The sequence below is a fragment of the Lissotriton vulgaris genome, chromosome 2_1 (assembly GCF_964263255.1).
Source record: "Lissotriton vulgaris chromosome 2_1, aLisVul1.2, whole genome shotgun sequence".
NCBI classification, from domain to species: Eukaryota; Metazoa; Chordata; class Amphibia; order Caudata; family Salamandridae; genus Lissotriton; species Lissotriton vulgaris.
Genome location: NC_141687.1, coordinates 1586868706 through 1586895481, shown reverse-complemented (window position 1 = coordinate 1586895481; position 26776 = coordinate 1586868706). Strand labels below are relative to the sequence as shown.

At 44.2% G+C, this 26776-nt stretch overlaps 1 protein-coding gene across 1 annotated transcript in view; it reads left to right on the top strand.

Annotated features, from left to right (window-relative positions):
• Positions 1-26776, top strand: part of LRP1B (LDL receptor related protein 1B) — a 3669685-nt gene that overhangs the window by 2330228 nt on the left and 1312681 nt on the right. The window contains exon 32 of the mRNA XM_086955170.1: positions 6854-7003. Coding sequence (XP_086811296.1) covers positions 6854-7003 — 150 coding nt within the window. The remainder of the gene's footprint in view (positions 1-6853; positions 7004-26776) is intronic.

Sequence of the window (26776 nt, the reverse complement as noted above, 5' to 3'; positions counted from 1 at the left end):
TGCAGCCCCCAAGCTGCAACCCAGAGGCCTCTTGCTGCACTACACCAACGGGAAGCCTTGCAGTCCAAGGCTGCAGCCCAGATGCCTATTGCCGCACTATCAGCACATCAATGTCCTCTGCTAACACAGGCACTTCATCCACACTAAGAGTAGCTTCATCCGCACTGAGAGTAGCTTCATCATTTGATGATTCCATGTGGAGAGAAAATTCACTGCCTGAATCTTCCCCTGGCTCTTCTGCCTCAGATGCAGAGTCAGTCTCTGAACCATGGTCAGAGGAATACTCAAAAAGCATACCAGCAACCTGCAGTAATCCTGCCGCTAGCCATTATGTTTACTAAGTAAGGAGACTGCACAAACAAATCAACAAAAACCAACACTGTGCAAATTCTGTAAGTAAAAAAATGTGTGCCTTTATCACAAATATCTATAAACTCAAAAACTATACGATTCACTTACAAGAGACAGCTACACTCACCAGCACCTACTCTGAAGAGACACAACAAAATTTAAAATACATTTGGCCCCTAGAGGCAACCCTCTCCCAAGGGGTCGCTTCCATTTAAAAATAAACAAATTCCCTGGTGTCTAGTGCGGTTTTCTGCCCCCCCGCCCCTGGGGGCAGAAAGACAAAATAAAAAAACGATCTACCCCAGAAGGGGCAGAATATACTTTAAAAATAAATTGGGCCCCTGGAAGTGACTCTTACCCAAGGGGTCACTTCCTATTTAAAAAACAAATACAATTCCCTGGCTCTAGTGGGCCATTTCTGCCCCCCTGGGCCCAGAAATGGCCAAAAATCGGTTTATCTGTCCCCAGGGGGGGCAGAAAAGTCTAAAATGTATTGTCCCCCTCAAGAAGCGACACTTGCCCAAGGGGTCGCTTCCTTAGCATTTCTAAGTAAATCCCTGGTGTCTAGTGGGGCATTCCTGGTGCACGATAGCGACGCTGTGCGCGATCATGCACCAGGCATTCCCTGCATTGAGACATCAGAGCTGACGTCATGCACGCTGATGTTATGGGAAAGCGTGGGGGGTCGGGAGTGGCAGCGGAAATTCTTCTACTGCCATCCCCCAATGTGGGGGCAATATCGTTAACCCGCATGGAAGGGGTTAAAGGGTATTTTTAAACAATGCTGCTGTTGCTCCTGGAACTAATAGAAAGGAAAGCGGAGAAAAGTATGAAAAGGAGGATTTCAGCAATGCGTCACGAAGAATATACCAAAAGAGACATAGTTTGCCTTGCCTATTCCAATCCAGTACCCGACAGAGATTTAAGAAACTCTTCGGCCTTCTCTATTCTGCGGAAATTTTGCATCTTGGCGGCTGGTTGGAACACAGTCGCAGAGGCTTCCCGAGGACAGAGAGGATTATGTACATTTAGAATGCCCCCTGAAAATTGTCTGAAATAGTTAAATGTAAATACCTGGCGAGGAATACCCTGTAGGGATGTGGACGGGTTGCTGCTGGGTTTTTTGATTACGGGATCAATGCTGTTTGGGGCATTCAGGGGGTGCTGTAGGAGGCTTACATCATCTGTGGAGCCACATTTTCTCACGTTTCGTTTCACCTCCAGCTGGCATCCCCCTTTCTGTGTTGCCTCCTTTGCCTTTTCGCCTTTTCTTCCCCCATTGGTGGCATTTGGGGCGGTGGAGCCAAAATCCTGCTGGGATTGAGCTGCTCAGTAGCTCGGCAGTGGCCGAAGGGCAGCGGCAAGGTGCTCCATACAGGGCAGATTGGGCAGAGGCAGCACCTTCACATGAGGCACCTGGTGTGAGGGGAGAGGAGATGCAGAAGGAAGCTATATTGAGGCTAATGGCTGTTTGGAACGGGAAAAGTCAGGAAGATTAGTACTTGCGGAAGCTACAGGCATAATCTCCAAGCAGGAAGAATCTCAAAACACAGGTCGGAATAAAATTAGGGAAGGGTGCGAGGGGAGAAGTTGGGGGAGAGGTAGATCTGAAAATGGGAGCATTGAAGAAAAAAGAGAGATCAGGTTGTTTTTTTCAGAGAAAGAAAGAACATTAAGGCCTTATCAGAATAAAGACTGCAGACCAGTTTGAGATAGTGGCATTACAGGCAGAAGAAAAGGTGGAGGCGATATCAGAGAGGAACGCTTTGCAGGGAAGGTACCAACTGAGAAGTTTAGGGGGAAGGAATTCTTTGAAGGGTGCTCAGAGTAAAGTTCGAAATAAGGCAATAGAGTCTGTCCCCCGAACCTACCTGATCCAGAATGGGCTTGCCACTGGGGAGTGGGAAAGTCCAAGCAGGAGGAGACTGAAAGTAAAAGAAGTGGAGACTTGGGCAGAAAACCCAAAGAAACTCATTACAAACCTTTTTTCAGGTGGTACCGAAGACCCTGCTGCTGAAAAATCCAGGTGGGACACCCCTGGAGTAAGTCTGGAGGGGGGGGGCTAGAGATCAAAAATTCAAATAGATTTCAAGTGTTAGCAAACAATCCTGAGCCACAAGAAATTGGCACGTCAAAAGGAGCTAAAGAACTGAAGATAGCTCATCTTGCCCAGATTGAGAACAAGATCTCTCCCCCTCTTAGAACGATGGAGCCACTCTCCTCTCAAACAGGGTTGGTACTCCATGAAAATTTGTCGCTTCCTCATGAGAAAGGGAGAAGGGAAAATCAGTTAGAAATTACACAAATACAACATCAGTCTCCTTTGAGAGCTGCGTTCCGACCCTAATCTCAGTCTCAGTCAGTAGCGACCGAATACAGTTACTTAATAAGTAACAGATTCATAAACCTCGGAATTAAATCAAAAGGAGATTAGAGGGGCCTGTAGGACAGTGCAATTAGAAACTTCAGTGAAAGATCTTACACAACAAACAATGGCGAATACTAAGGAAATTACGCTCCTAAAAGGGAAAGAGGTGCTGTTGAAGGACAAGCTGGAATAATAGAAAATAACCGGAGAAGGTGAAATCTTCGCATCCTAAACATCCCAGAAGGGACTGAGGGGAAAGATAGAGGGTCATCTGTTGCAAAAATGATTAAGTTGACTATTCATATAGAATACACTGAAGAAAATTTGATGAAGGATATAAAAAGAGTTCACAGAGACCCTTTCAGTCGGCACCCAAATACAACAAAACCAAGAAGAATTCTGGTTAACTTCAACACGTATAAAATTAAAGAAGAAATTTTAATTCAGACTCTAAAAAAGAAAACTTTAACAGCAGAAGGGATAAACTTCAAAATTAGATCCAATATTTCACAGATCACGGTCAATAAGCAGTGGGAATTTGGGAATATGATCGAGCCCTTTAGGCGGCTGGGCACAACGGCCCGCCTGAAAATCCCTGCCTATGAAGTTGAAATGTAAACAAATGCAGCTTCTGGGAATCCTATCATGCTCAGACACGTACACAATTTTACAATCTCTTTATGAAAAACCTATGTTAACTTTCTTTATAAATTGGCAACTTGTGACCCACCGAGTGACCGATTATAAAGAAAACATGTCACATCTCAACTGTTGTAACCTATTATAGTTGAGATCTGACATCACAATGCATGCTGTCAGAGCCATACACCTGGAGGAAAGGAAAGGAAAGTCAGGGACATCATTTGAGCATACATAAAGCAGTTGTCTACAGAACATAAGTGAAATGTGGGTTTTCGTTCGTCTCTCCTTTTTTAATAGCTGTAGATTGATAACCAAAAAATGAGAAATTTAAGGCAACAGGTATAATTTTGCACTCCTTAGTTAATTCTTTAAGTTAGACTTTTCTGTATATTCTAAAAAACATTCTCAGCTACTACACCTTTTTAAAAAAAAATCGGGCATGCATTACTATAATTCTAATATCTTCTTGTAAGAAATATCTCCAAGCTTTTTAGATGTATTTCATTGTGCACTAGAGATTCTATTTTTATTTTTCATGTCTGTAAACATGCCATATAATATTGGCATTCTTATCATTATATTATATTACCACACAAGGGCAACACAATACTTAAGTAAGATTTATTAAGCAGCACAAGAACATCCTGCATGGCCCTGAATGGATTGGTAAATCTAGAGTAACTCAAGGCAGCACAAGTTGCTGCGTTGTGTTACTCTACCCTGGGAAGGCATTCAATGCATGGTGCATGGGTATTCCAAAACATCCATCCATGCATTTTGGCACATTTCCAGATGTACCAAACCTGGGAATACCTCAAAATAGTCCGCCTACCCAGGGGAAGTGGAATGAGGAGTAATATCTTTATTTCTCCTCACTGTTTTAGAAAGAAGAAACAGCCTCTAAAGATTGTTTCTGTGCAGGAAGATGTCCATGGTGCATGCGTACCTGCATTCGTATTGGGCAGCATATTGTATGCCAGCACAGGCAGAGAGCAGAACTGCACCAATATTGTTAACTATGGTGCATTCCTGCCATCCTCCTTGCATGCAGCTGAGCAAGTTAACTTGAAATACTGATAAATCTAACCCCAGGGATTTAAGTGTTTTGTGGGAAAGGTTATGGTGGAGCCATGTATTATGCGGGATAATGCACCCTGTGCCATACATGATAACGATATTGCAAGTCACCTTGGAGTTCCATAACCAGATACTGAACCTTAAGATTTGGCCTTTGGCCTTGTTCCTGCATATGGTAACAGAACTCCTTGGTGACTTCAGATAACATTATGTTGTATTGCAGGGGGTATATTATGATATATATGAATTGCAAAGTATGTGCCAGATAATTTGTTTTTCTTTGACAAATGGTTTACAAAGGTTTGAGCTGATGCACATGTGACGCTAGGGGAAGCAAAGTATTGTAAAGTATAGCAAAGCACCTCAAACATCAGTGACAGCCAATGATGATGGAGCCAGTTTCAGAGTGGGGATGGAGCATTTAGTGTTACATCACTGACATCATAAGGATGTGAAAAATAAAGTGTCTCACAAATAAAAAAACTGTAGCAAATGAGCCACGACTTTTCAGCAGCAGAAAGAGAATAGGGTCATATTGTAGCTGGTGTTGCATTTTTCAAGCACCCTATTGCAAATATATTACTCAGTCACCAATATGTTTTACCGCCCCCAGAATTAAACGTCTTTGGATGGGGGGGGGGGGTTATTTCTTTTCTTTCCTTGGCCCTAAGCTTTGGGACACCCTCTGGAGTCTATTAGAAGTTGTACTTCTCTAAACAGCTTCCACATCTATCTGAAACACATCTATTTTAAATTGCTTGTTTCTGGTCTGCCCTTCCTGTTACCTAGCACTGGGAATCCCTCAGAGGTAGCTACATGCTTTATACAATCTAATAATAATAATAATAATTACTAAAGTACGGTGTTGTAATACGCCATAATTTACAAACCACAATTTTCCATTGCAATGACCTCTACATTTTTAAAGAAATGCAGTTTTACAGATAAAACCGTATGGCACAGAAAGGATAATGTTTGGAAATCGGGTTTCACCACATATTTATCATTTACACACCTGAAGCAAAACGTCTTGATTTGTTTTGATCCTATTAAAATCCTAACTGCTGAAATACTTTGAAAAATTTGTACAGTTCGTGTGTTGGTATTTAAATGCTACTGTTAGAAAAAAATTCCACAACCTTTATTTTTCAAACTTCCACTACCTAAGCATGATTGACACGAAGTTCACATTACACATTATTTGCAGTCAAAAAAAGAAAAAACAAAAACTAGTCTTCATATATAAAAAATAAGAAATGCGTATTAGACATAGCCTGGCGTGAACTCTATCTTTGAACACCCAGCAAATGTGACAAAATAATAACAACATTTGAAAACATCTTTGTTGAACATTCGCCATTCTGGACTCCAGCATGGGTATGTTGGGGGTACAGCAGCACCCCGTGTAACCCTACTTCTAGTGCCTATGGTGATAGATCAACTTTCATATACAAAGCCATGCCTTCAAAGTTGATCCTTGCACTGCACTCAAATTCCTTTATGCAAACCCCAGCTAAAGTATACAGGGGAGATGGCAGCATGTCTGCTGCATGAGAGTGCAAAAATGTGAGATTTGGTTCAAGGACAGATTGACAAGACTATCATGATATGGCCTTGCCAAAAATCCTAGCAACAAGTGAAAACAGACAGAAATGAGGGGTCAAATATATATCTTTTGGTATACCTTTGCGTAATGTATGCTTCACCTTAAAAGTACAGCTTTACATGTCTGACCTCTTTGCTGGTCAATACACCTAGGAATTTGTCCTGGAGAGTGTCCCTTTGTTCCAAAACCAAGCTGAACTGTGCAGTGTGCTTCGCACCACAGCGGAAAGGTCTGTATGACGCAGAACAGCTAGATTTAGCATGAGCTGATGACATCATTTAACGGGTGACTCTCACTAAATATGCCACTGCGCTGTTAACTGTCCTTCCAGCAATCCAACATTACAGTTTTTCACAGAGCGCTCCCTTGCATGAAGGACAATAAATGTTGAACTTTCACGACACAATTGTTAGTCAACCTTGCAGCGCAATTTGGTCACATATTTTAGTCGTTCAGTTTGCATAAGGATGATAGGCAGATTGCATAGCATTTACATAATGTACCTTTTCAGCAGTGTACTGGCGATAAACATTATAGTAAGCAGCTACTTATTGGACAAATTCTCACTCTAGGCAAGATACAAAAAAAGTATTTTGTTATGTGATATTGGAAGAGCTCCTATAATAGAAACCCTATTGCACGTTTACCCCAGCCCTATTTAAATGATTCTACCCCAATGTTTGCTTGAACGTGAATGTCCATTGTTAAACAAAATTAACATTATGTTCACATTTCAAATGCAACAGTATAATTATGTCTCCTTATGTGATCTCTGTAATTTTTCATTTGTCTAATTAATTTATTTGCAGGTCTATCAATAGACTATTCAGAGAGCAAGCTGTATTGGATCAGTTCAGGAAATGGAACCATAAATAGATGTAATCTAGATGGTGGTAATTTAGAAGTAATTGAGTCAATGAAAGAAGAATTAACAAAAGCTACCGCTTTAACAATCATGGGTAAGTGCAGCTGCTTTATCTACCCTCTGTTTTCTATCGATAGGTGTTGATTACTTATTAATGTTAAAAGCTTAGGCAAGTAACTGCTCCATTAGAAAAAGTAAATCACTTACATCACATAAAAGACTTGGGTACATAGCAAACAACCACATCACATTAAAACTATATATTAACGTGGTATTCAGATTTTACAATTTCACAGCCTTTTCATGTGCAGAATAACGTGAACATGACACAACACAAAGAGTGTAGTGGTGTCAAATTTCACTTAGGTGAACGTTGAAAACAAAGTAAAAAGTTAATATTTCCTTTTTTGAAAGCTATACATATGTTTATAGTTTTAACAGGTACATCACATCAATACATGGTTCCATCAATAATAGAAGTTAATTGTATTTTCCATTTAACTGTACAGTTTTAAAAAGGTATCTTATGTATGTGTATTATTAAAGCGTGTGTTAACTTCCTTTATCCATTTGTGGATATTTTTGTGAACATACTGCTCAGAAAAAGTATATATTGGGAGTACTTCTGGCTGCGGATATATTTAAAAATGCAGAATTTATTTTCATATGAACTATGACACAGACGGTCCAATTTTTTGATTTAAAAAAATCCAAACTTAAGACAAAATCCTGTCTTTACTCCTACTAAATGCCCTCTGTGAATACCAAAAGTAGTAAGTTTAGGATTTTGTCTCAGCTTAGTTTTGTGAATCGGCCCCTACACTTCTGGACCTGTGAATACTTTGCCAGAGCTAAGGATTGCTGTGCTGCTGGAAGGATTCAGATACATGCACAAATTGGTGTGGTGCCCTCAGAAGTCTGCTATATGCTCTCTCAGCAGTTCATTAACAGAGACCCAGTGTGTTCCCTGTGTGCTGCTAACTGTTTTTGACCTAGACTCCAGGCAATTCCAAGATTTGAATGAGGATGGCTCACTCACGTAATGTGACATGTTTCATCATATGCCACCTCATCCCACCCTGGTAAGATGGTACCACCAGGGCAGACTCAACCTCAGAAAGGGGCTCATCTGAGGGAGTTATTAGATATTTCTATTGTTTCAGGACAGTTATTTAGGTCCAGTTTTCTGAGTTTAAAAATATTAGGGATTGTAGCTGGTGCTTGACCCTAGTCAACCAACAACCCAATTTTGTAAAAACGCCTTCCTCAAAATGGTTTAGACTGGATTGGTAATAGTAAATGTAACTCCTTTAGTGTCCAACACCTTCCCTGAAATGTTTTCGATTCAACTGGGAAAAATAATTCTAATCCCTTTAGAGTCCAACGCCTTCCCTAAAATGGTTTAGATTAGAGTGGCAAAATTAAATGTAACCCCTTTATTGTCCAATACCATTAGATTGGAGAGGAATATTAAATGTAATCCTTTTAGTGTACAACACCCTCCCCAAAATGGTTTTGATAGCAGTAGAATAGTAAATGTTGCCCATTTTTTGTCCAACACATCCCCCAAAATCAATTAGGTCAGAGCAGAAATAGGAAATCTGTACCCTTTGTTGTCCAACACCTTTCACAAAATAGTGCATGTTGGGATGTAAATATTATATCTAACTCCTTTAGTGTGGAATACATTTTTGCTGTAGACTGATTTATAGCAATAATAATTCTAACATTTATCTATAACTGTGGTGTTAGATTTTGTTCTATTTTTCTTGTGAGTTTATCTGTAGGTTGAAGGTTTATAACAATTTTTTACCTATCATTTCTACATAGGAACTCCATTGTTATTCACAAAGTGTGTACATTTCATAGATTTGCTTAATCATTTTTGTGTATGATTTGGTTTATTGAATGTTTTGTCCATCGATTTTGGTTGCCTCATTCTTTTTGAAGGGCTTCTTTGAATTTGTAGAGTGTTGTTGTGTTTCTCCTAGTGTGTCTTGGAAGGCATGGTGCCACCCTCCCACTGTTTTGGCTTGTTGAGCAAAGGTGCTGTCATAGAAGTTCCACCATGGTATTTGGAACTCGGGTTGGTTGGTGTCCTTGCCTAGAGTCGTCAGTCTGTCAATCCAAGTGTCTTTGTAGTATTCCATTAGTAAACTTCGATTTTTTAAAATTTCTATGAAAACATTAAGGTTCTATTAGCATCTTGTAGGGGTTAGCTACGTCTGCTACAGCTGCATATGCCAGAGCTATTAACTTTTTAATTTCAAAGGCAAACTGGCTGCTTGTTGCATATTCTACACTTAGGTCTATATTCACAAAGGTGTCACCAACACAGCGCAGCACCAAAAGAGGCTGCACTGCATTGAGTGACAGGGACAGAGCAGGAGAGCACCATAGTTACAGAGGTATGCCAATCTCCTCCCTCTCCCTAGGTCCGGCGCTGACTTATGTTGCCATGCACCAGGCACACACCATAGTGCCATAGTCTACCATTGGTTTTGTACAGGAAGGGTACCTTTCCTGTACAAAATACTATAGCTAGACAAGTTTAAAACATTTTCCTACTTCCTATGTATACTGTATAGTGCAGCACACATTCAAAGTTGGAAAACCAAGTAGAAATTGAAACATTTCTCCTTTTAATGCCTGCTTTTCAGCGTAAATAATATTTGGCACTAAACCCTGTCTGGTAATGTTAGTAAATAGGGTTTTGCATCAAAAAGCATGGGTGGTTGTATGGGAAAACCCATGCAACTCCCCCTTGTCGCTTAGTAATGCAAAGTAGCATTTCATATTTGTTATTCTGGTAAGTCACTTGTAAAGGGGTATACCATATACACAGGGCCTGTACTTCAAATGCTACGTGTGGGCTGCAGCACTGATTGTGCCACCCACAGAAGAAGAATTTCAAACCTGTCTCTCGTATGCCACTGCAGTGGCTGTGAGTGCAGTTAACTGTCACTTCGACTTGACATTGAAAACTATTTGCCAAGCCTTAAACTCCCCTTTTACTACATACCAGTCACCATATGGTAGGCCCTACGTAACGCTTAGAACAGGGTGCTTTTTACGTAAAAGGTAGGACATGTACCTTTAAGTTGTTCATGCTCTGGTAGTGACAAAAGGTCGATTTTGTTTTTTTCTACTGTGAGGCCTACCCCTCTTATAGGCCGACGTTGGGAATCCTTTAATATCCCTTAAAGCAGTAATACCTTATTAGAGAGGAGTGGCATTTTCATGTTTGATTTGCTTGGTATGGCAATGATAAATCCTCCTTACTGGTGAAGTTGGATTTAACATTTCTGTTTAAGAAACACCACTTTTAGAAAGTGTACATTTGTCTGTACTCACTGCACTTTGTGCCTGACAGTCTGCCTCCAATACATGTCTGGGCTGGCTGACAGCTATGCTTTGTGCATTTCCTCTAGACAGCCACCAACACAGGTGACAGAGGAGTCAACTGCATTCATCTGCATTCTGAAAGCCTTCCTGTGCAGGTACAGGTGAATCAGACTTACACCTGAATAGGATGTGTCCTGTCCTTGCAATAAGCACAGTTTTACCCCCAGTGTTAGCCTGGCAGATAGCACTGGGCTGAAAGGGATCTTTGTGCACTTTAGAGAGTTCTTTCGAAGTCACCCCCTACATCAAAAGCACTTTTGGTTATAAGCAATGGATCTCCTGCCATCTGGAATCCGACATTTCTGGATCTTGAACTGAACCACTGTTAGAAGGACTGCTGTGCTGCGTAAAAGACTCAACTGGAGAGTATTACTGGAACTGCCTGCTTTCCTGCATGTTGCCCTGCTGCCTGACACTCAATGACTGCACTGGAAGGAACCTTCATTCCCTCCAAATGATCTCCAAGGGAGTGCTGGTCTCCTGTTCTTCTCCTACCTTAATTATGGTGCTACTAGACTCTGCTTTCTGTGAATCCTACCCTTGCCCGTGGTGCCATCTCCAAACTCTGGCCTCAGAAGTAGGCTCTACAGCTGTTTTCCTAAGAAAGCAACTCATTGCATCAACTGCATGAGAAATTGCACCACATCGCCCTTCAACTCTGATGCAGCGGCTGCCCCAAAACAGAGGACCTGCAGCCTATGCAATTCAACGAAGATACTCTTTTTGGCTTAATTTCAACGGATTGCTTTCACTTCAGCAAAGCTCGATGACAACGCAGCAACCTGACTGCATGGAAAAGATTGATGTATCAAGCACTAGGTGTTAATGAATTTCTCTATTTAAAGTACTTTGTCAACTGACCCCACATGGGTCCTGTACCTGGCCTGCCCTCCATTGCAGTTGGCCTGAACTATGGATGGGCACCAGTCCCTCTCGAAATCAAGTAACCTTTTGAACGCTAGATACTTCTAAACACTATTTTTTGTTTGATCATTAAAAATGAATATCTCAACTTCTACTGATTAGATTTTTGTAATTTTGGTCTTGCTGTGCTCAGATAAATATTCAGTTTTTCCTATAGCTGTGTGGAATCTTTTTGTAGTGTATTCATTCAGTTACTTTCAGTGTGTGTATGTGTTGTACAAATACTTTACACATTACCTTTGAGGATAAGACTGACTGCTCAGTGCCAAGCTACCAACAGGTGAGCACAGGGTATTTCATTATGTATATAGCCTACCCTGTCTTTAGTGGTTGTTCCTGTCTGACCTGGGTGCATACCTCAGCCAACCAGCAATCCCCTTTCTAGCATCTTACTTTTATCTTTGTTACAATTGGTGGGGAGGTTGTGTTCTCTTACGTTAATTAAAATATTGTTTTTCATCATAGCCCTCCCTTAACAAGCATTTGCCTAATATTTACTACATTCCAATTCAGTGTCCTCATGCTTGTGCTTTCCTGACAGTATGTGTATCCCAGTTGGGAAAGCATTTTTTTTGTTTTTCTGTGATGTGAAATGTGTTGCTGTTTCTACTATTCTGTCTGACAGTAGCATATATTAATCAATCAATCAATCAATCACGTCATTTGTATAGCGCACTACTCACCCGGGAGGGTCTCAAGGCGCTGGGGGAGGGGAAAGTTACTGCTCGAACAGCCAGGTGTTGAGCTGCTTCCTGAAGGCGAGATGGTCTTGGGTTCGCCGAAGGTGGGTGGGGAGGGAGTTCCACGTCTTGGCTGCCAGGTAGGAGAAGGATCTTCCTCCGGCGGTGGCTCTGCGGATGCGTGGTACGGTGGCGAGTACGTGGCCGGTCGATCGTAGCTGGCGGGTGGGCATGTAGAAGGTCATGCGGTCGTTGAGGTACTTGGGGCCCAGGTCGTGGAGAGCCTTGCGTGCGTGGGTGAGGAGTCTGAACGTGATTCTCTTGCTGACGGGGAGCCAGTGCAGGTCTCTCAGGTGTCCGGTGATGTGGCTGTGTCAGGGGATGTCGAGGATGAGCCGGGCGGAGGCGTTCTGGATGCGTTGGAGTCTTTTTTGAAGTTTCGCTGTGGTTCCGGCGTAGAGGGTGTTCCCGTAGTCCAGTCGGCTGGTGACGAGTGCCTGGGTGACGGTCTTCCTGGTTTCCGTGGGGATCCATCTGAAGATCTTGTGGAGCATGCGCAGGGTGTTGTAGCACGAGGATGAGACGGCGTTGACTTGTCCGGTCATTGACAGGGAGGAGTCCAGGATGAAGCCCAGGTTGCGTGCGTGGTCCGTCGGTTTGGGAGCGGTGCCCAGGGCCGGGGGCCACCAGGAGTCGTCCCAGATGGAGGGTGATGATCCCAGGATGAGGACTTCCGTCTTGTCCGAGTTCAGTTTAAGGCGGCTGGCCCTCATCCAGTTGGCGACGTTTTTCATCCCTTCGTGTAGGTTGGCTCTGGCGGTGGTGGGGTCGCTGGTGAGGGAGAGGATGAGCTAGGTGTCGTCGGCATAGGAGATGATGTAGAGATTGTGCTGGCGTGCGATGGCTGCGAGGGGGCTCATGTAGACGTTGAAGAGGGTTGGGCTGAGTGAAGATCCTTGTGGTACACCGCAGATGACTTTGGTGGCCTCGGATCTGAACGGAGGGAGGCGGACTCTCTGGGTTCTTCCGGTGAGGAACGAGATGATCCATTCCAGCGCTTTTTCTCGAATGCCGATGTTGCTGAGGCGCTTCACTAGAGTTCGGTGGCAGACGGTGTCGAATTCTGCAGAGAGGTCCAGGAGGATGAGGGCCGCTGTTTCCCCGTTGTCGATCAGGGTTCTGATGTCGTCGGTGGCTGCGATCAGGGCGGTCTCGGTGCTGTGGTTGGCCCGAAACCTGGACTGCGAGGGGTCGAGGGATCCGTTTGTCTCGAGGAAGGCGGCCAGCTGTTTGTTGACGGTCTTCTAGATGACTTTGGCTGGAAAAGGAAGGAGCGAGATGGGACGGTAGTTCTTGAGGTTGGTGGGGTCCGCCAATGGTTTCTTCCGGAGGGCGGTCAGCTCGGCGTGCTTCCAGCTCTCCAGGAAGTTGGCTGTGTGGAAGGAGGAGTTGATGGCGTCTCGGAGATGTGGTGCGATGGTGGCGTCAGCTTTGTTGAAGACGTGGTGTGGGCACAGGTCGCTTGGTGATCCGGAGTGTATGGAGTTCATCGTGCAGGTGGTGTCTTTGGTGCTGATCGGGGTCCAGTTGCAGAGGGTGGTGGTGGCGGGCATTGGTTCGGTGGTAGGGTGCGTGGTCTGTGCGTCGAAGCTGTTGTGTATGTCGGCGATCTTGCGGTGGAAGAACGAGGCGAGTGAGTTGCAGAGGTCTTGCGAGGGAGTAATGTTGTTGTTTCCGGCGCTGGGGTTGGAGAACTCTTTGACGATGCTGAAGAGTTCCTTGCTGTCGTGGGTGTTGCTGTCCAGTCGTTCTTTGAGTGCCGTCTTGGTGGCGCCGATCAGCTGATGGTGTTTGCGGATGGCGTGCTTGAGGGCGGTCCTGTTGTCTGTGGTGTGGTGGAGCCGCCAGGCTTTCTCGAGGGTGCGGCAGTTCTTCTTGGATTCCTTGAGTTCGTCGGTGAACCAGGGGGTTTTCTTGGTGCCGTGTCTGCTGGGAGGGTTCTTTAGTGGTGCGAGGTCATTGGCGCAGGCGGTCAGCCACTTGGTGAGGTTGCTGGCTGCTTCGTTGGGGTCCGTTGTGCTGGTGGGAGTGTTCTGGCTGAGGGAGGCGGTGAGCTGCTCGGCGGTGATCTTGCTCCAGCATCGGCGGGGGACCTGTTGCGGGTGGTGGTGGGTCGTAGTTATTTTGAAGCTGAAGTGGACGCAGCTATGGTCGTGAGAAATGCGCATGCGCGGCCGCCCGCGCATGCGCATTAGTATTCGAAATGGCGGCGCGAATCCAGGGACGGCGAGAGGGAGCCCCGGGGATGCGGCGGACAAGGTAAGTGTTTTTAAAAGCTTTCCATCCTTTTATTTAAGTATTTAGGTAGGGCGGGAGGGAGGCCGGGTGGCGGCCGGCTACGCACCATCTGCGGAGCGCGCGTAGTGCCGCCAGGCTACGCCCGCTACGCAAAATGCGTAGGAGACGGCACTACGCGCACTCCGTGCACGGAGCGTAGCTGCCCGCCCACCCTTAATACAGGGACCATATTAGTCCCGCTAAAGAGTTACCTTGTCAAAGTTCATGCAAACACATCTGTTCATGTTGGTGGGGGCCATGAGGACAAAGCTTTTGGCACAAAGGGGCAGGTTGAGAGTCGCAGACTGTCGTTGCTGTAGAATGAAGATTTGAGAGACTCTGGTCTTGTGAAGCCAGTCAGGATTTACGACCACCATTGTTGTGAAGGCCAGGTCCTGCTGGAACTTTGCATTCATTTTCATTGCTGCAGTTGATTCTACCCAGGAAAAGGTCGATTCATGTTCATGAGGTGCCCAAACTTTTCTTCAGGAGGTGTTCATATTGATGCCAGACAAGGATTTAGGATCTGTGGGCCACCTCTTGGGGATCAGGGCTCACTCCATCAGAGGCCAGCAGCAGGGCTCAGTTAGATCCAAGTAGATCTAGTTGTTGCTGGTCAACTGGAGATTTGAGGGAAACTTCTGGAAGTTTTTTGTATCCCTATAACTCACATAGGAGGTCCGCCAACTCACCCTTTAAGTCACTCTGCATGGCTTGGTATCAAGGCAACCAAGTCCAACTCTCCTTTTTCAGACAGCAAGGCCATCCTTCAGCAGTAGAGCACTACTTCTGGTAGCAGGGCAGTCCTTCCTCTGAATCTTTCACTGCTTCAGGAGTGTTCTGATGAGACCCTCTGAAGGACCCACTTATACACCTGGTCGCAGCCGTTGTGTGGGGGAACTCCCTGACCACAACAGGTCTGATCAGTTATTCCCCTTTCTCTGTACCTGTCTCCAAACTGTCTAGGGTGTCTAAGACAAGGCTTGTTGTCAGATCCCTTTGTCTGTTCTGCAAGCAAGGCCTTTTAAAGGATAATCAGGACAGCGAGACCCTCTTCCCTCTCACCTTTGCTTCCTTTCTCTTATTGTCTGCAAGCAATGCACAACCCACAAGAGCAGCACCTTTTACAGTCATTTGACCTAGGACACTGTTAGATAGACATTGTTGATTTGGACAGAAAAATGCTTACTTTCTAAAAGTAGTATTTTTAAAGTTGTAAATTAAAATCCAACTTTACGTTTTAAGAAGAATTTAAACTACAATTAATTTGAGTGGAAACAGCATATTTCCATCTGCTCCCAATCTGAAGTTAACACATATTAACTGTAAGAATGTAACCCTGTGCTTGTCTAGGGGAGAGATAGGCCTTACACCAGGGAATATTGACCTGAGGAGTTATTTACTGTCAAGACTTATAAAATGTAAAACAAAAGTCCTACTTATTGAATATCATGCACCCTGCCGGAGTAATGGTCAGGACCTATTTCAGGGGTGACTTATAAGTTTAAAAAAGGAAGGATTTAGGCCTGGAAAAAGGATTACTTTGCCAGATCAAAATTGCAGCTTAAAACTGCACTATAGGCTGCAGTGGCAGACAAGAGGCTTGTTTTTAAAGGCTACTTTAGTGTATGGCATAATGAGTGCTGTCTAGTAGCATTTAATTTACAGGCCCTGAGTCCCATAGTACAATTTACTAGGGCCTCACAAATACATAGAATCTGCCAATCAGATGTTGTCCAGTTACACCATGTTTTAAGTTGAGAGCTCAAATTATTTTTCCCTGGTTAGCAGAGGTAAAAAAGACATTCATAAATCCAACAAAACGTAGTTGAGCAAATAAGGGGATGAATGCAAAAGGTTGAGAGGAATATCACACCAACAATGTCAGTTTTGACATAAACAAATAATTAAACCATGAATATTTGAATTACGACTACATTGCAGCCCTAACAGGTAACATCACTTGCGAAGCGACTGAAGTCATGTTGAGGAAATCCTAATTATTTAAAATGAGTACACGTTTTCAAATTTTCTTTGAAATGTATTTCCTATAGCAAAATTAATATGAGAAACCGTTTCATTTTGTCAGGGTGGTTATTGTCCCCAACTGTGAAATGAGCTTCTGTTCTTTACTATGCTATATCACTTTGAAAGCATACTATATTATGTTGAACTTTAATAACTGTTTTAGTTTAAAACATTGCAAAGCAAGAAATGCAAGCGTACATTTTCTAAGAAAAAGAATATCAATGAAGATCAAATATTTGAAGAAATAATACAGATAGTTATATCTGCACTGGCAATCTTTACAAGGACCAGAAAACGAGGAGAAACACTCCCAACACTGATAGCGTTTGCCTAGCTAGATGATGATGCACTTTTGCAATTGATTTTATATATATATATATATTTTTACAAATAAAGGTACCGATTTTAACAGTATGGTGGTGTATCTGAGCTATTTACTGTTAACATCAGTTTTCCTGCAGAAACCTGATATTTTGTTTACAATTACATGAAAACTGACCAGGAACTGTTTGCATGGAGCAGAGCCATGAATAATTTGTGTTTTGATTTTAACAGAAAATGTGACTTTTAAAATGGAGGTGGTCTATTCTAACTCAATTTATTAAACAAATGTGTGTGTTTTGTGTTAGGCACAGTAGCAATTTGACGGTAACACTGTTTGTCATAATACTATAATCATGCATGTGCTAAACAATAACATTGAGAGAGTAGTAATGTGGAAAACTGTCCTGAGTGTTAATGGTCCAATAGTTTAATCAGACTTATCCCAGTTAAAATGACCTGAGGCACTGAAAAATATCGGGGCAAGTAGGGTGTGAGCAAGCTGGCAGAGAGGTGAAACGCTTTCTGCCATCACTCCCGCAGTACATGCCAACATCGTGAGCTTCCTGAACTCACTTTTCACTGCAGAGAGGCATGGCAATATGGGGAGTTGTTGGGGATCCTAGGACGTGTGTCAGAGCCCCCCATGAGCAGAGGAACTACCAGCCACACTGCACACTGGAGTGGCCCTTTCAATCGTATTGACTGTTGTGTCTGCAGCGGGAGGCATTCCTGCCTTGAGGTCCCCTGGGGGTTAAAGGAGGAGTGGGGGGATCTCCTGCCCATTGGCTTGTAGCCCTGACTTTGGCGGCTCCTGATGGAAATGGGCGAGCACCTGCAGGATGCCAAACATCTGCACATGCTTATGGGGCTGCACTGTGGCCTACAACGGAGCAGGCTGATGGTTGTGGGTGAAAACAGTTTCTGAAGAATTGATTGGATATTTCCTGGGCATTATTTCTTATCCCAGAGTAATGATTTTCGTATGTAATGTTTAGGGACTCTTGTTCCTTGTAACACCAATCAACAAGGAGTCACAATCTTCTTATGCCATACCTCCACTTCTTGATATCCCTTATGAAAGTTTACCGGGACCGCAGGTATGTCATATTGGTAAGGACAATAAATGGAGGACCCACTATGGTAACCTTGGTGTATAGCTCGAATGCAGCCCAGGACACTTTTCTCCTAGACTTCTTAGTTGAGCCAATGGGGATGGCAAAGAAGATATCATTCTCACTCGTGACTTAAACATGGTCTGGGACTCTATCAGGGACAGAGGGGGGCGGAGGAATACATTTGAGGGTCTACTTGAAAGAAGTGAAGAAAACACAAGGGGACTTGGGACTACAGGATGACACAGTTCAGCAATCTATGGTCTGTAAACTAGGGATTCATAAAATAGAAAGTGAAATACAGAGACTGGAAACAGAACAGATGTCACACCCCTCAAGACGTAGTATACATGCCCTTGTGTCTGAGGGTGGCCAACTAAGCATGTATGATACAAATAAGGTTGAACTCTCTATCATCCACTTGCAAATGAGCATATGTGGTGAGACATGAACAAAAAAAGGGACCCAGTAAGATGAAAGGCTCAAGATGGGCAAACCCTCCACAATGAGAGAAAAACACTGTTTTACGTCAAAATCCCTCACCCTCCAGGATTGCCCCTTAGTGGCATACTTCATCATTGGGGTTCTGCCCGATCTGCTATGTATCGAGGCATGCTGCGACCAAACAAATTATGGGGGAGCACTTTTTTTAGTATAGTCTATGGTAAAGACAACAGTGAGGGGGGGGGCATCACGAGTCTTTCATCTTACTGGGTTTCTTTTTTTATTCATGTTGTAATATTGAGGAGGGTCAACCCAATTATTTCTCTTCCTGCCCCCGTTTTTTGGACAGCATACGTGATGGGAGACAAAGTTGACCTTTAGTTGCCCAGACCCTCTGGGGAAAATGGGGCAAGATTACATTAAGGAGATTCTGGACAAAAAAAGCACTTCCTTTATGGGGAGATCCAATAAAAGTGGATTCATTGTTCAATTTTATGAAACATTATACCAGAATGATCATGTACATGGGAGAATTTTCCTGGACTAAGTCCATCTCCTTAAAGTTTTAGGCACTCAAAGGGAATCCTTGGAAAGCCTGATTACACCCTATACAATTTGTCTAGCTATTAATTCAATGAAACTCAACAAAACCCAAGGCCCAGATTACCTCTCAGTCTTGTTTTGTAAGCCATATGTGGCTAAACTCACACTGAAACTGGTAGACCTGTTTAATTACTGTGCTGTCTTACAGATAATGGGGGATGTCACGGTTGCGGTCATCCCAAAACCCAACAAAGGCCTCTGTCAGTGCATGTCGTACCAGCCAATCGCCCTTTTAAATTTAGATGCAAAACTATTTTTAAAACTTTTGGCCACAGGCCTCAATGTTGTGCTGCCCACTCTGGCCCATCCTGACCAGACTGGAGTTATACCGGGCCACAAGGCACATTATGACCGTTGAGCGGTTATACACCTGATGGAGAAAGCATCTCTCAGGGATATCCCAGAGATTCAAGCTCACTAGCCTCACAGAAGGCCAAAGATAGGATAGAGGTGGTCTTTCTGCATCTCACACTCTATAAGATGGGCTTAGGAACAATGTTCATAAGGATCGTTTTTGCCAGGTACTCAGACCCCATGGCTTAAAGCTCCCTAAATGTTCACTTTTCATCTTGTTTTCTCTTTTGAGAAGTAACAGACAAACCAGTTAAATTTATATTGAACACGTAGCATGCCTGATGCAACAGTCACCTGTGATGATGGGGATCTAGTTTGGGGCACAGGAATATAAGATCACAATTTATGGGGACAATGTCCTCCTCACCTTTAGTTCTCCGAGCACTTACCTGCCTAAAGTGGTGACATTATTTTAAACATATGATAGATCCTCAGGTTATAAAATTAGCTTTTAAATCAGAGATTCTCAATCTCACACTAAGGGGTCGATTACAATACTGTTTGGAAAAACATTCTGTCCATATCGGTTTGAGAATGCGTTCCGACCGAATCGGATCCGAAGAGTCTGACTGACTGATTACGATGCATCCGGATGCTTCCGGATACGATCTGGTCGGACTTCTATTGACTTCAATGGCTGAATACAGGGGCTCTCATTGAAGAAAGGGGTGGCTGGGGAAAACCATGCACCCTGTGGTGGGCATGCCATGGTGCCTGCCACACTGTGAATGGTTGGAAAGGGGGCTCCATTGGGTACCCACACTGGACCGATTCGAAAGGCCCTGGGTGAAGGGGGACCTGCTATGGGCCACCAGATTCTGACAGCGGATCCGAGTCAGAACAACCGATTCAGAAAGGCAGTCCAAATCTGACATCGTAATTGCTCGGTCGGAAAGCTTCCGAGTCATTCAGAAACATAGCCCGTAGACATGCACAATTCTCAGACTTTGTGATGCCGTCCAGTTTGGATTCAGAACTGATTCAGAAAGTCAGAACATCTTAATCGGTCATCTGGAAAGGCTTCATAGTCAGTTGGAAACAAAGCTTCTGAATCTGATTTGCCAGTCCCGAATCCGATTCGTAGCCTTTCGGAAAGGCATTGTAATCACCCCCTAGGTGTGGTGGATAAGGCTACATTGGCCGCACTGTTCTCATTCCGATGGTCTAAATCCTCCATCACGCACCTGGGGACAAAGCTCACATGCACGATAGGAGAGCTATTCCAGGTCAACTATTCAAGCCTGATGGCTAATATTATGAGTGACCTTCATACTTGGAACACACTGATGCTCTCTTGCTCCTCACATTAATACAATTAAAATGAACATTCTTCCATGCCTTCTTTACCTATTTCAGGCCTTCCCAAAATGGCTGGACCCATACAACTTTTAAAACTACCTAGTGACTGCAACTGTTCTTTGTCTGCAAGAAGCCTAGACTCCCACAAACATTCCTAACCCAATCGAGGAAGGTGGTTGGTCTAAAGATGCCTAGCATCCCTCACGACTCCATGGCAGCACAGCTGGTAGTGGTTGTGGAATGGATCACTTTAGCAGCAGAAAAGAACTGGTGTGGGATGGACCACGCAATCACCCGGCGGCCCCTCTGGGACTTAGTATGGATGGACAGGCTTCACAGGCCTTTAAAGGAATAGTCAGGTACTACAGGTCCCCATTTCAGCACCCCGTAGTCCACTACCCTTTGAATCTGGGATAGATATGTAGAACTTACTAGCTTTGTATCCTACCATCTCCCTACACCCTAATCCACTACATTCAGGCATTTAGCTAGTCGTTCTGCACTTGGAGAGATGGGGGATGAAAAATGATCTCTGATATGTTTGAAACCTCAGCTCCCAAAGCCTTTATGCAATGCAAAGCCTCATTCATGCTCCCAGGGAATGAGAGGCTACATTGGGCCCAACTTCGCCTCTGGGTGACAACCACTCAATCTGGGCTGAAGCCATCAGAGCAAAGAAATCAATTGAAACAGTCCTCTCTAAACTCATAGGCATGAAAGGAACAATCCCAGCCCTATGCAAACTCCTACTCACAATCAAGGGCCTGCAGTGGTGCCATAATAAAGAATGGGAGCAGCTCTTATTAATACGGAAACATATACATGCTGGTATAGGCTACTCAGAGACAGCTACTCATCCTCAGCTTCTATTATTGGGAGGGAGATACATTTGGTATGGTTGGCATAATACCCCCATAAGCTGCATCTTATGCAATGTCTCTCCAAGTTGCTGGAGAGGGTGTGGAACCCTTGGTGAGGAACTATGCATAAGATGGATCTGCCCAGCATACACACAATTTGATAGGAGGTGTTGAGGCTTCTATAAAGTGTACTGACTTACCAATTACCCATAAACCAGAGATGATGCTCCTGGGCCTTGTTATGTTATGTTATGTTAACATTATTTATACAGCGCACAGCTGCCCCAGCAAAGGGGCGTCCTGGCCCTTGAACAAGTACTAAAACATAACACGCAGAAAGAAGGAAAAAGACGGCTAACCAAGTACAGAGAACAGGAAAGTTTTGATAGCAGGCCTAAAAACTGACAGATTATCCAGAGCTCGAATGTGCACCGGGAGAGAATTCCATAACCCAGCGGCAAGCACTCGGTAGGAGCGGCCACCCATCCTGCTGAGTTTAAAATGTGGGCAGACCGCAAGATGAAGAGCCTCCGATCTCAAGGACTTCGAAGGAACATAGGGGGTGAGCAAGTTAGCAAGTGCAGGCGGCGAGGAGAACTTCATAATTTTAAAGGCCAAACAAAGCGCTTTAAACTTAATTCTTTGCCTAACCGGCAGCCAGTGAAGGGCAGAAATAGTGCTGGAAACCGAGCAATGCCTAGGAAGACTAACAATGGCCCGCGCCGCAGCATTCTGTACCCTTTGTAGCCTAGATGCTTCAGCCTGGTTTACCCCCAGCATCAGTGCGCTACCGTAGTCCAGCCGAGACAGAACTGAGGCTTGGACCACGAGCTGCCGGGTGGGGGGGTCAAAAAACTTGAGGATTGGCCTTAATCCTCGCAGGATTCCGTAACAGGTGGCAGCAACCTTCTTCGTGTGACCCGTAAAGGTAAGTGCCGGATCCAGCCATACCCCTAAGTTCTTTACTTCGGGAGCAGGGACGGGGGTGACGCCCAATTCTGGAGGCCACCACTGATCTCCCCAAAGCTCCGCATGTTTCCTCAGAACCATAACTTCAGTTTTTTTGGCATTCAGTTGTAAACAATTGGTTTTTAACCAATTTGCCACTGCCACAAGTCCTGCTCGGAATCTGGGGGCATCCACTTCAGGGTCTCCACTCAGTGTCACCGCCAGCTGCGTGTCGTCTGCATATGAGGTCAAGGTCGGGCTCAACGAGGAGCCCTGTGGGACCCCCAGGTTCAACGGATGGAAGGTGGACTGGCAGGGTTTTATAGCCACCTTAAAGAAACGATCAGAAAGGAACGAGCGGAACCACTGAAGAGCAGTCCCTGCTACTCCAGCTTCCTCTAGGCGCTGAATCAAAATACGGTGGGACACCGTATCGAATGATCTAATAAAAAGAGCGCCGCCGTCCGCCCAGAGTCGAGCACCAGACGCAGATGCTCGGTCATGTAGAGCAAAGCGATCTCGGTGCTGTGTCCCGGCCGAAAGCCATTCTGACTCGGATCTAATATATGGTTATGAGCAAGATGGTCAGTCAAGATGGAATCAACATGAGCCTCGGTGACTTTGGCCGTCCAGGGAAGAAGAGATATGGGGCGATAGTTCTCAGGCAAGAGCGGGTCTGCATTTGCCTTCTTTAAAACTGGGGTGACTACCACCTGCTTCCATGCGGAGGGGACCATTCCGGTAGACAACGACAGGTTGATCAAGGTAAGTATCGGGACCCGACACAGGGGGGAGAGCAACTTAATTTGAGCTGGCTTCAGCGGATCCAGAGGGGAGCCTGATTTAATCCTGAGGCTCAGTTTGTCAAAAGCCTCCATAGACAAGTCAGGCAAGGAGGTCAGAGTCTCATAGCCCGAGAGGTTCGGGCCAGCTGGCTCTGGATCAGGCAGAGACAGGTCAAATCCTCGGTAGATAGCCTGCACTTTCTCCAAAAAGAAGGAGGCTAGACTCTCGCAATGAGAGTCGGTGCATATTTCTGCCGAAGTGGCTCTTTTATTCATAAGGTCTTTAAGGACCTTGAAAATTAATTTAGAGGGGTTGGTACTGGTTTGGAATTCCTGGGCATAGAATGCGGCCCAAGTTCTACAGATTGCCCTATGATAGGTCTTCAGTTTGGCAAAATAAGAGGATTTCAGGCTGCGGTCATAGGACTTCCTCCATTCCCTCTCAGCTTTCCGGCAGATTTTTTTTAAGCTCGGCAAGAGAGTCATTATACCACGGGCTAGGTACCTTGGAATGACATTTTGACCAGCGCATAGGTATAAGGGAATCAAGGGCATCCGAAATCCATTTGCGAAACAGGTCGTATCCTCGTTCCACATCCAAAAAAGGGCTCAAGGGTTTCTGCTCCAGTAACCTGTAAAACTCCTCAAGTTTGAGCTTGTGCCAGTGTCTTTTAAGAATCAGCCTATCCACAGGTTTGAATGGCATATTATCAATGGGACAGTAGACTTCCACCAGTAGATGGTCGGTCCAGCCAACCGGGATCGGGTTGGACACCTTCATTCTCTCCAAAGTGGAGAAGAAGGGATCAAAGATGTGTCCCCCAGTGTGAGTGGGAAGTGTTACAAGATGGACAAGTTGCAGTGCTTCAAGATCTGTAAGCAAAGTGTCTATGGCTGCGGATGACATGCGGTCAAAGTGAATGTTAAGGTCGCCAATGATGTTGAAGTTCGAACAGCTAGGTGCTAGAGAGCTTACCATATCGGCAAGGGCGGTCTTGAAGGCTGTGTCATTGCCTGGAGGGCGGTAGATAAGGATGCCGCTCAGCGTGAAATGATCACTAAAGGACACTTTAAAAAGGGCGCTCTCACAGGCTGGCAACCTAAGGGCTTTCCATTCCGCGGGGAAGCACAATTTTAGCGCCATAGCGATGCCACCTCCTCTCGTGGCACGATTCAGTGTGAAGACCGTATATTCCGGAGGAAAGGTAAGATTAAGAATAGCGGCATCCGGGTCCTGGAGCCAGGTTTCGGTGAGGAAAAGTAGATCGGGGGAGTCCTTTTCAATGAGGTAATATATAAACTGGTGATGTTTGACCAATGACCTCACGTTCAGGTTCCAGATCCGAAGTGCACGGGCCGCGATGTTATTGCGCGTGATCGGATCACTCCCGTCCAAAGATCGAATCCTAACCTTTGACTGACAAACCACAGAGCAATGACACCAATTGTTAGAAATTGGGTTCCTGATCTACTGGGGTATGAGCCCTGGTCTTGCAGTAACCACAATCCTAGTCAGGGTAAGGCACATACAACCCTAAATTAACCCGTGCTCTCCCTCTTGTAGCTTACCTCAGAGCAGTCAGGCTTAACTTTGGAGGCAATGTTTAAAGTATTTGTGCAATACTTCAATCAGCAAAAAAATGAAAACAGCCTGCAAGAAGGTTTCACACTAGGTCAGAACAATAGAGCTGACATAAATCTCATCACTAGAACCAGAGTTATGAATTTTTAAAGTATAAACTGAAAAATAGTACTCACAGGCATCAAACGCTAACCGGGATTATCTTGTTGCTTTGGTTCGGGTCCAACCAAAAAGCTCAGGCCAACCATGATGGAGTGCGAGTTAGATGCAGTCCCATATTAGTCCAGCTGAAGTATTACCTTATTACATTCTGTACCAAGAGTCCCGTTCATGGGGCAGAAGTTCAAACAGAGCAAGGAGAGCGTCATTGGCAATGGTCGGTGGTGTGTGAAAAGCAGGCCATGTGTTGCAGTTGATGGGCTGGGATCTCGCGGTGGCGATTTACGTTCACAGACAATGCTTGCTGGGCAAAGAGAAGACCTTGTGGCGGCTCGCTCTGACCACTCCTGAAGAAACCCTCCTCTGACCCCAATACGCTCAGAAATTACTGCCCCATCTCGCTTCTCCTCTTCCTGGGCATGGTTCTGGAGAAAGTCATCAACCACCAGCTCACAGAGCACCTGGAAGGACACACCCTTCTCAACACCACCCAGTCCGACTTACACTCCAACCACAGCACCCAGACCGCCTTAATAGTTGCAACCAATAACATTAGATTAATACTCAACTGTGATGATACTGCAGACCCGATCCTCCTCAACCTCTCAGTGGTCTTTGGCACAGTCTTACACCACACCTTTATAACCAAACCCACCAAAGAGGCATCAGAGGAAATGTCCTCAAGTGGCCCACCTCCTTCCTCATAGGACACACACAGAAATAATCAGCCAAACAGTCTCCGCCTCTGAACCCAAGAGCATCAGCCAAGGAGTCTTCCCTCATCCTCACTTTTTTTTAATACCTACATGACTTAATTGGATGACGCTGCCTGCATCCACAGACTCCAAAATGACAAAACACACAGGAGGGTCCGTGGTGGTTCAAATAGTAAGGAGAAGCAAGTAGGGAAAATGCAATAAATAACAACAAATACTTTTCCCTAATTGTTACTTTTTAAACATGGTGATGCATCCAGGAATTTACAAATCCCATAGACCACATTTTATCAAAATGTATTATCAGAAAAATATACACGTCATTTTTATAACTTCATTTTCAGAAATCACAAATATGTATAAAAATATATATCATAAACACTTCAACCTAGAGAGAGCCCCAAGAAAAAAGATGAGGAACAGTGAAGTACAATGTACACATCAACAAGAGAAAGAAAGAAATAAGATACAAACAAAGAACAGAACAGATACAAAAGCTGAACACATCACGTGAACACAATATTACATACATACAAAGATGTAATACAAAATTTTCAATACAAACAACAGAAAAAACAAAAAAATGCCGAAGCGCATTTCAGAAATTTGATACACTCGAAAAATTCCTTCATCAGAGTGCTGAGAGAAAATCAATACATCCATCTATGACTCGTACACTATCGATGTATGTATGGTGTAAGGGGCTCAATATGGAGTGAACTTTTTTAATCAGTCTGTGGTAACAACAATTCATATCGTAAATATGCAATATAATATTATTATAAACGGAAAATGAAGAGAGGAAAAAAGGAAATGGTCAAGAGTAAATCAGTCCACAGAGTGTATGAAATGATAAAAAGACCCAACCAATATTGTGCAGCTTGTGAAATAATAGGAAGACACAACCAATCTTGTTCAGCAACCCTGATAATGTGACCACACCAAGTGATAAAATTAGCCAACCAAAGTTGCCAGAGATAGAAAATATAATAAGACAAAAATAAGACACTATAGATGCAATAGTAAGAACACTATATCTGTTTTCCAAATGAACATGAAAAACTGTTTACATTGGACACAATGTCACAAGAAAGGAAGAATTTGACTTCCAAACCACAACGTAGAAAATGACGAGGCAAATAGCTGTAGAATAGAGAGAGGCAAATATAAGAGAAGACACAACATTATAAATCACCTCTGAGAAGACTCTATAGCAGAGATACAAGAAATCCATATAAATACATCTTGCTCTCGTCATTCTCAAACTATGGGGTACCTCCACACCTAGTTCTAATCCAGACAAAAAG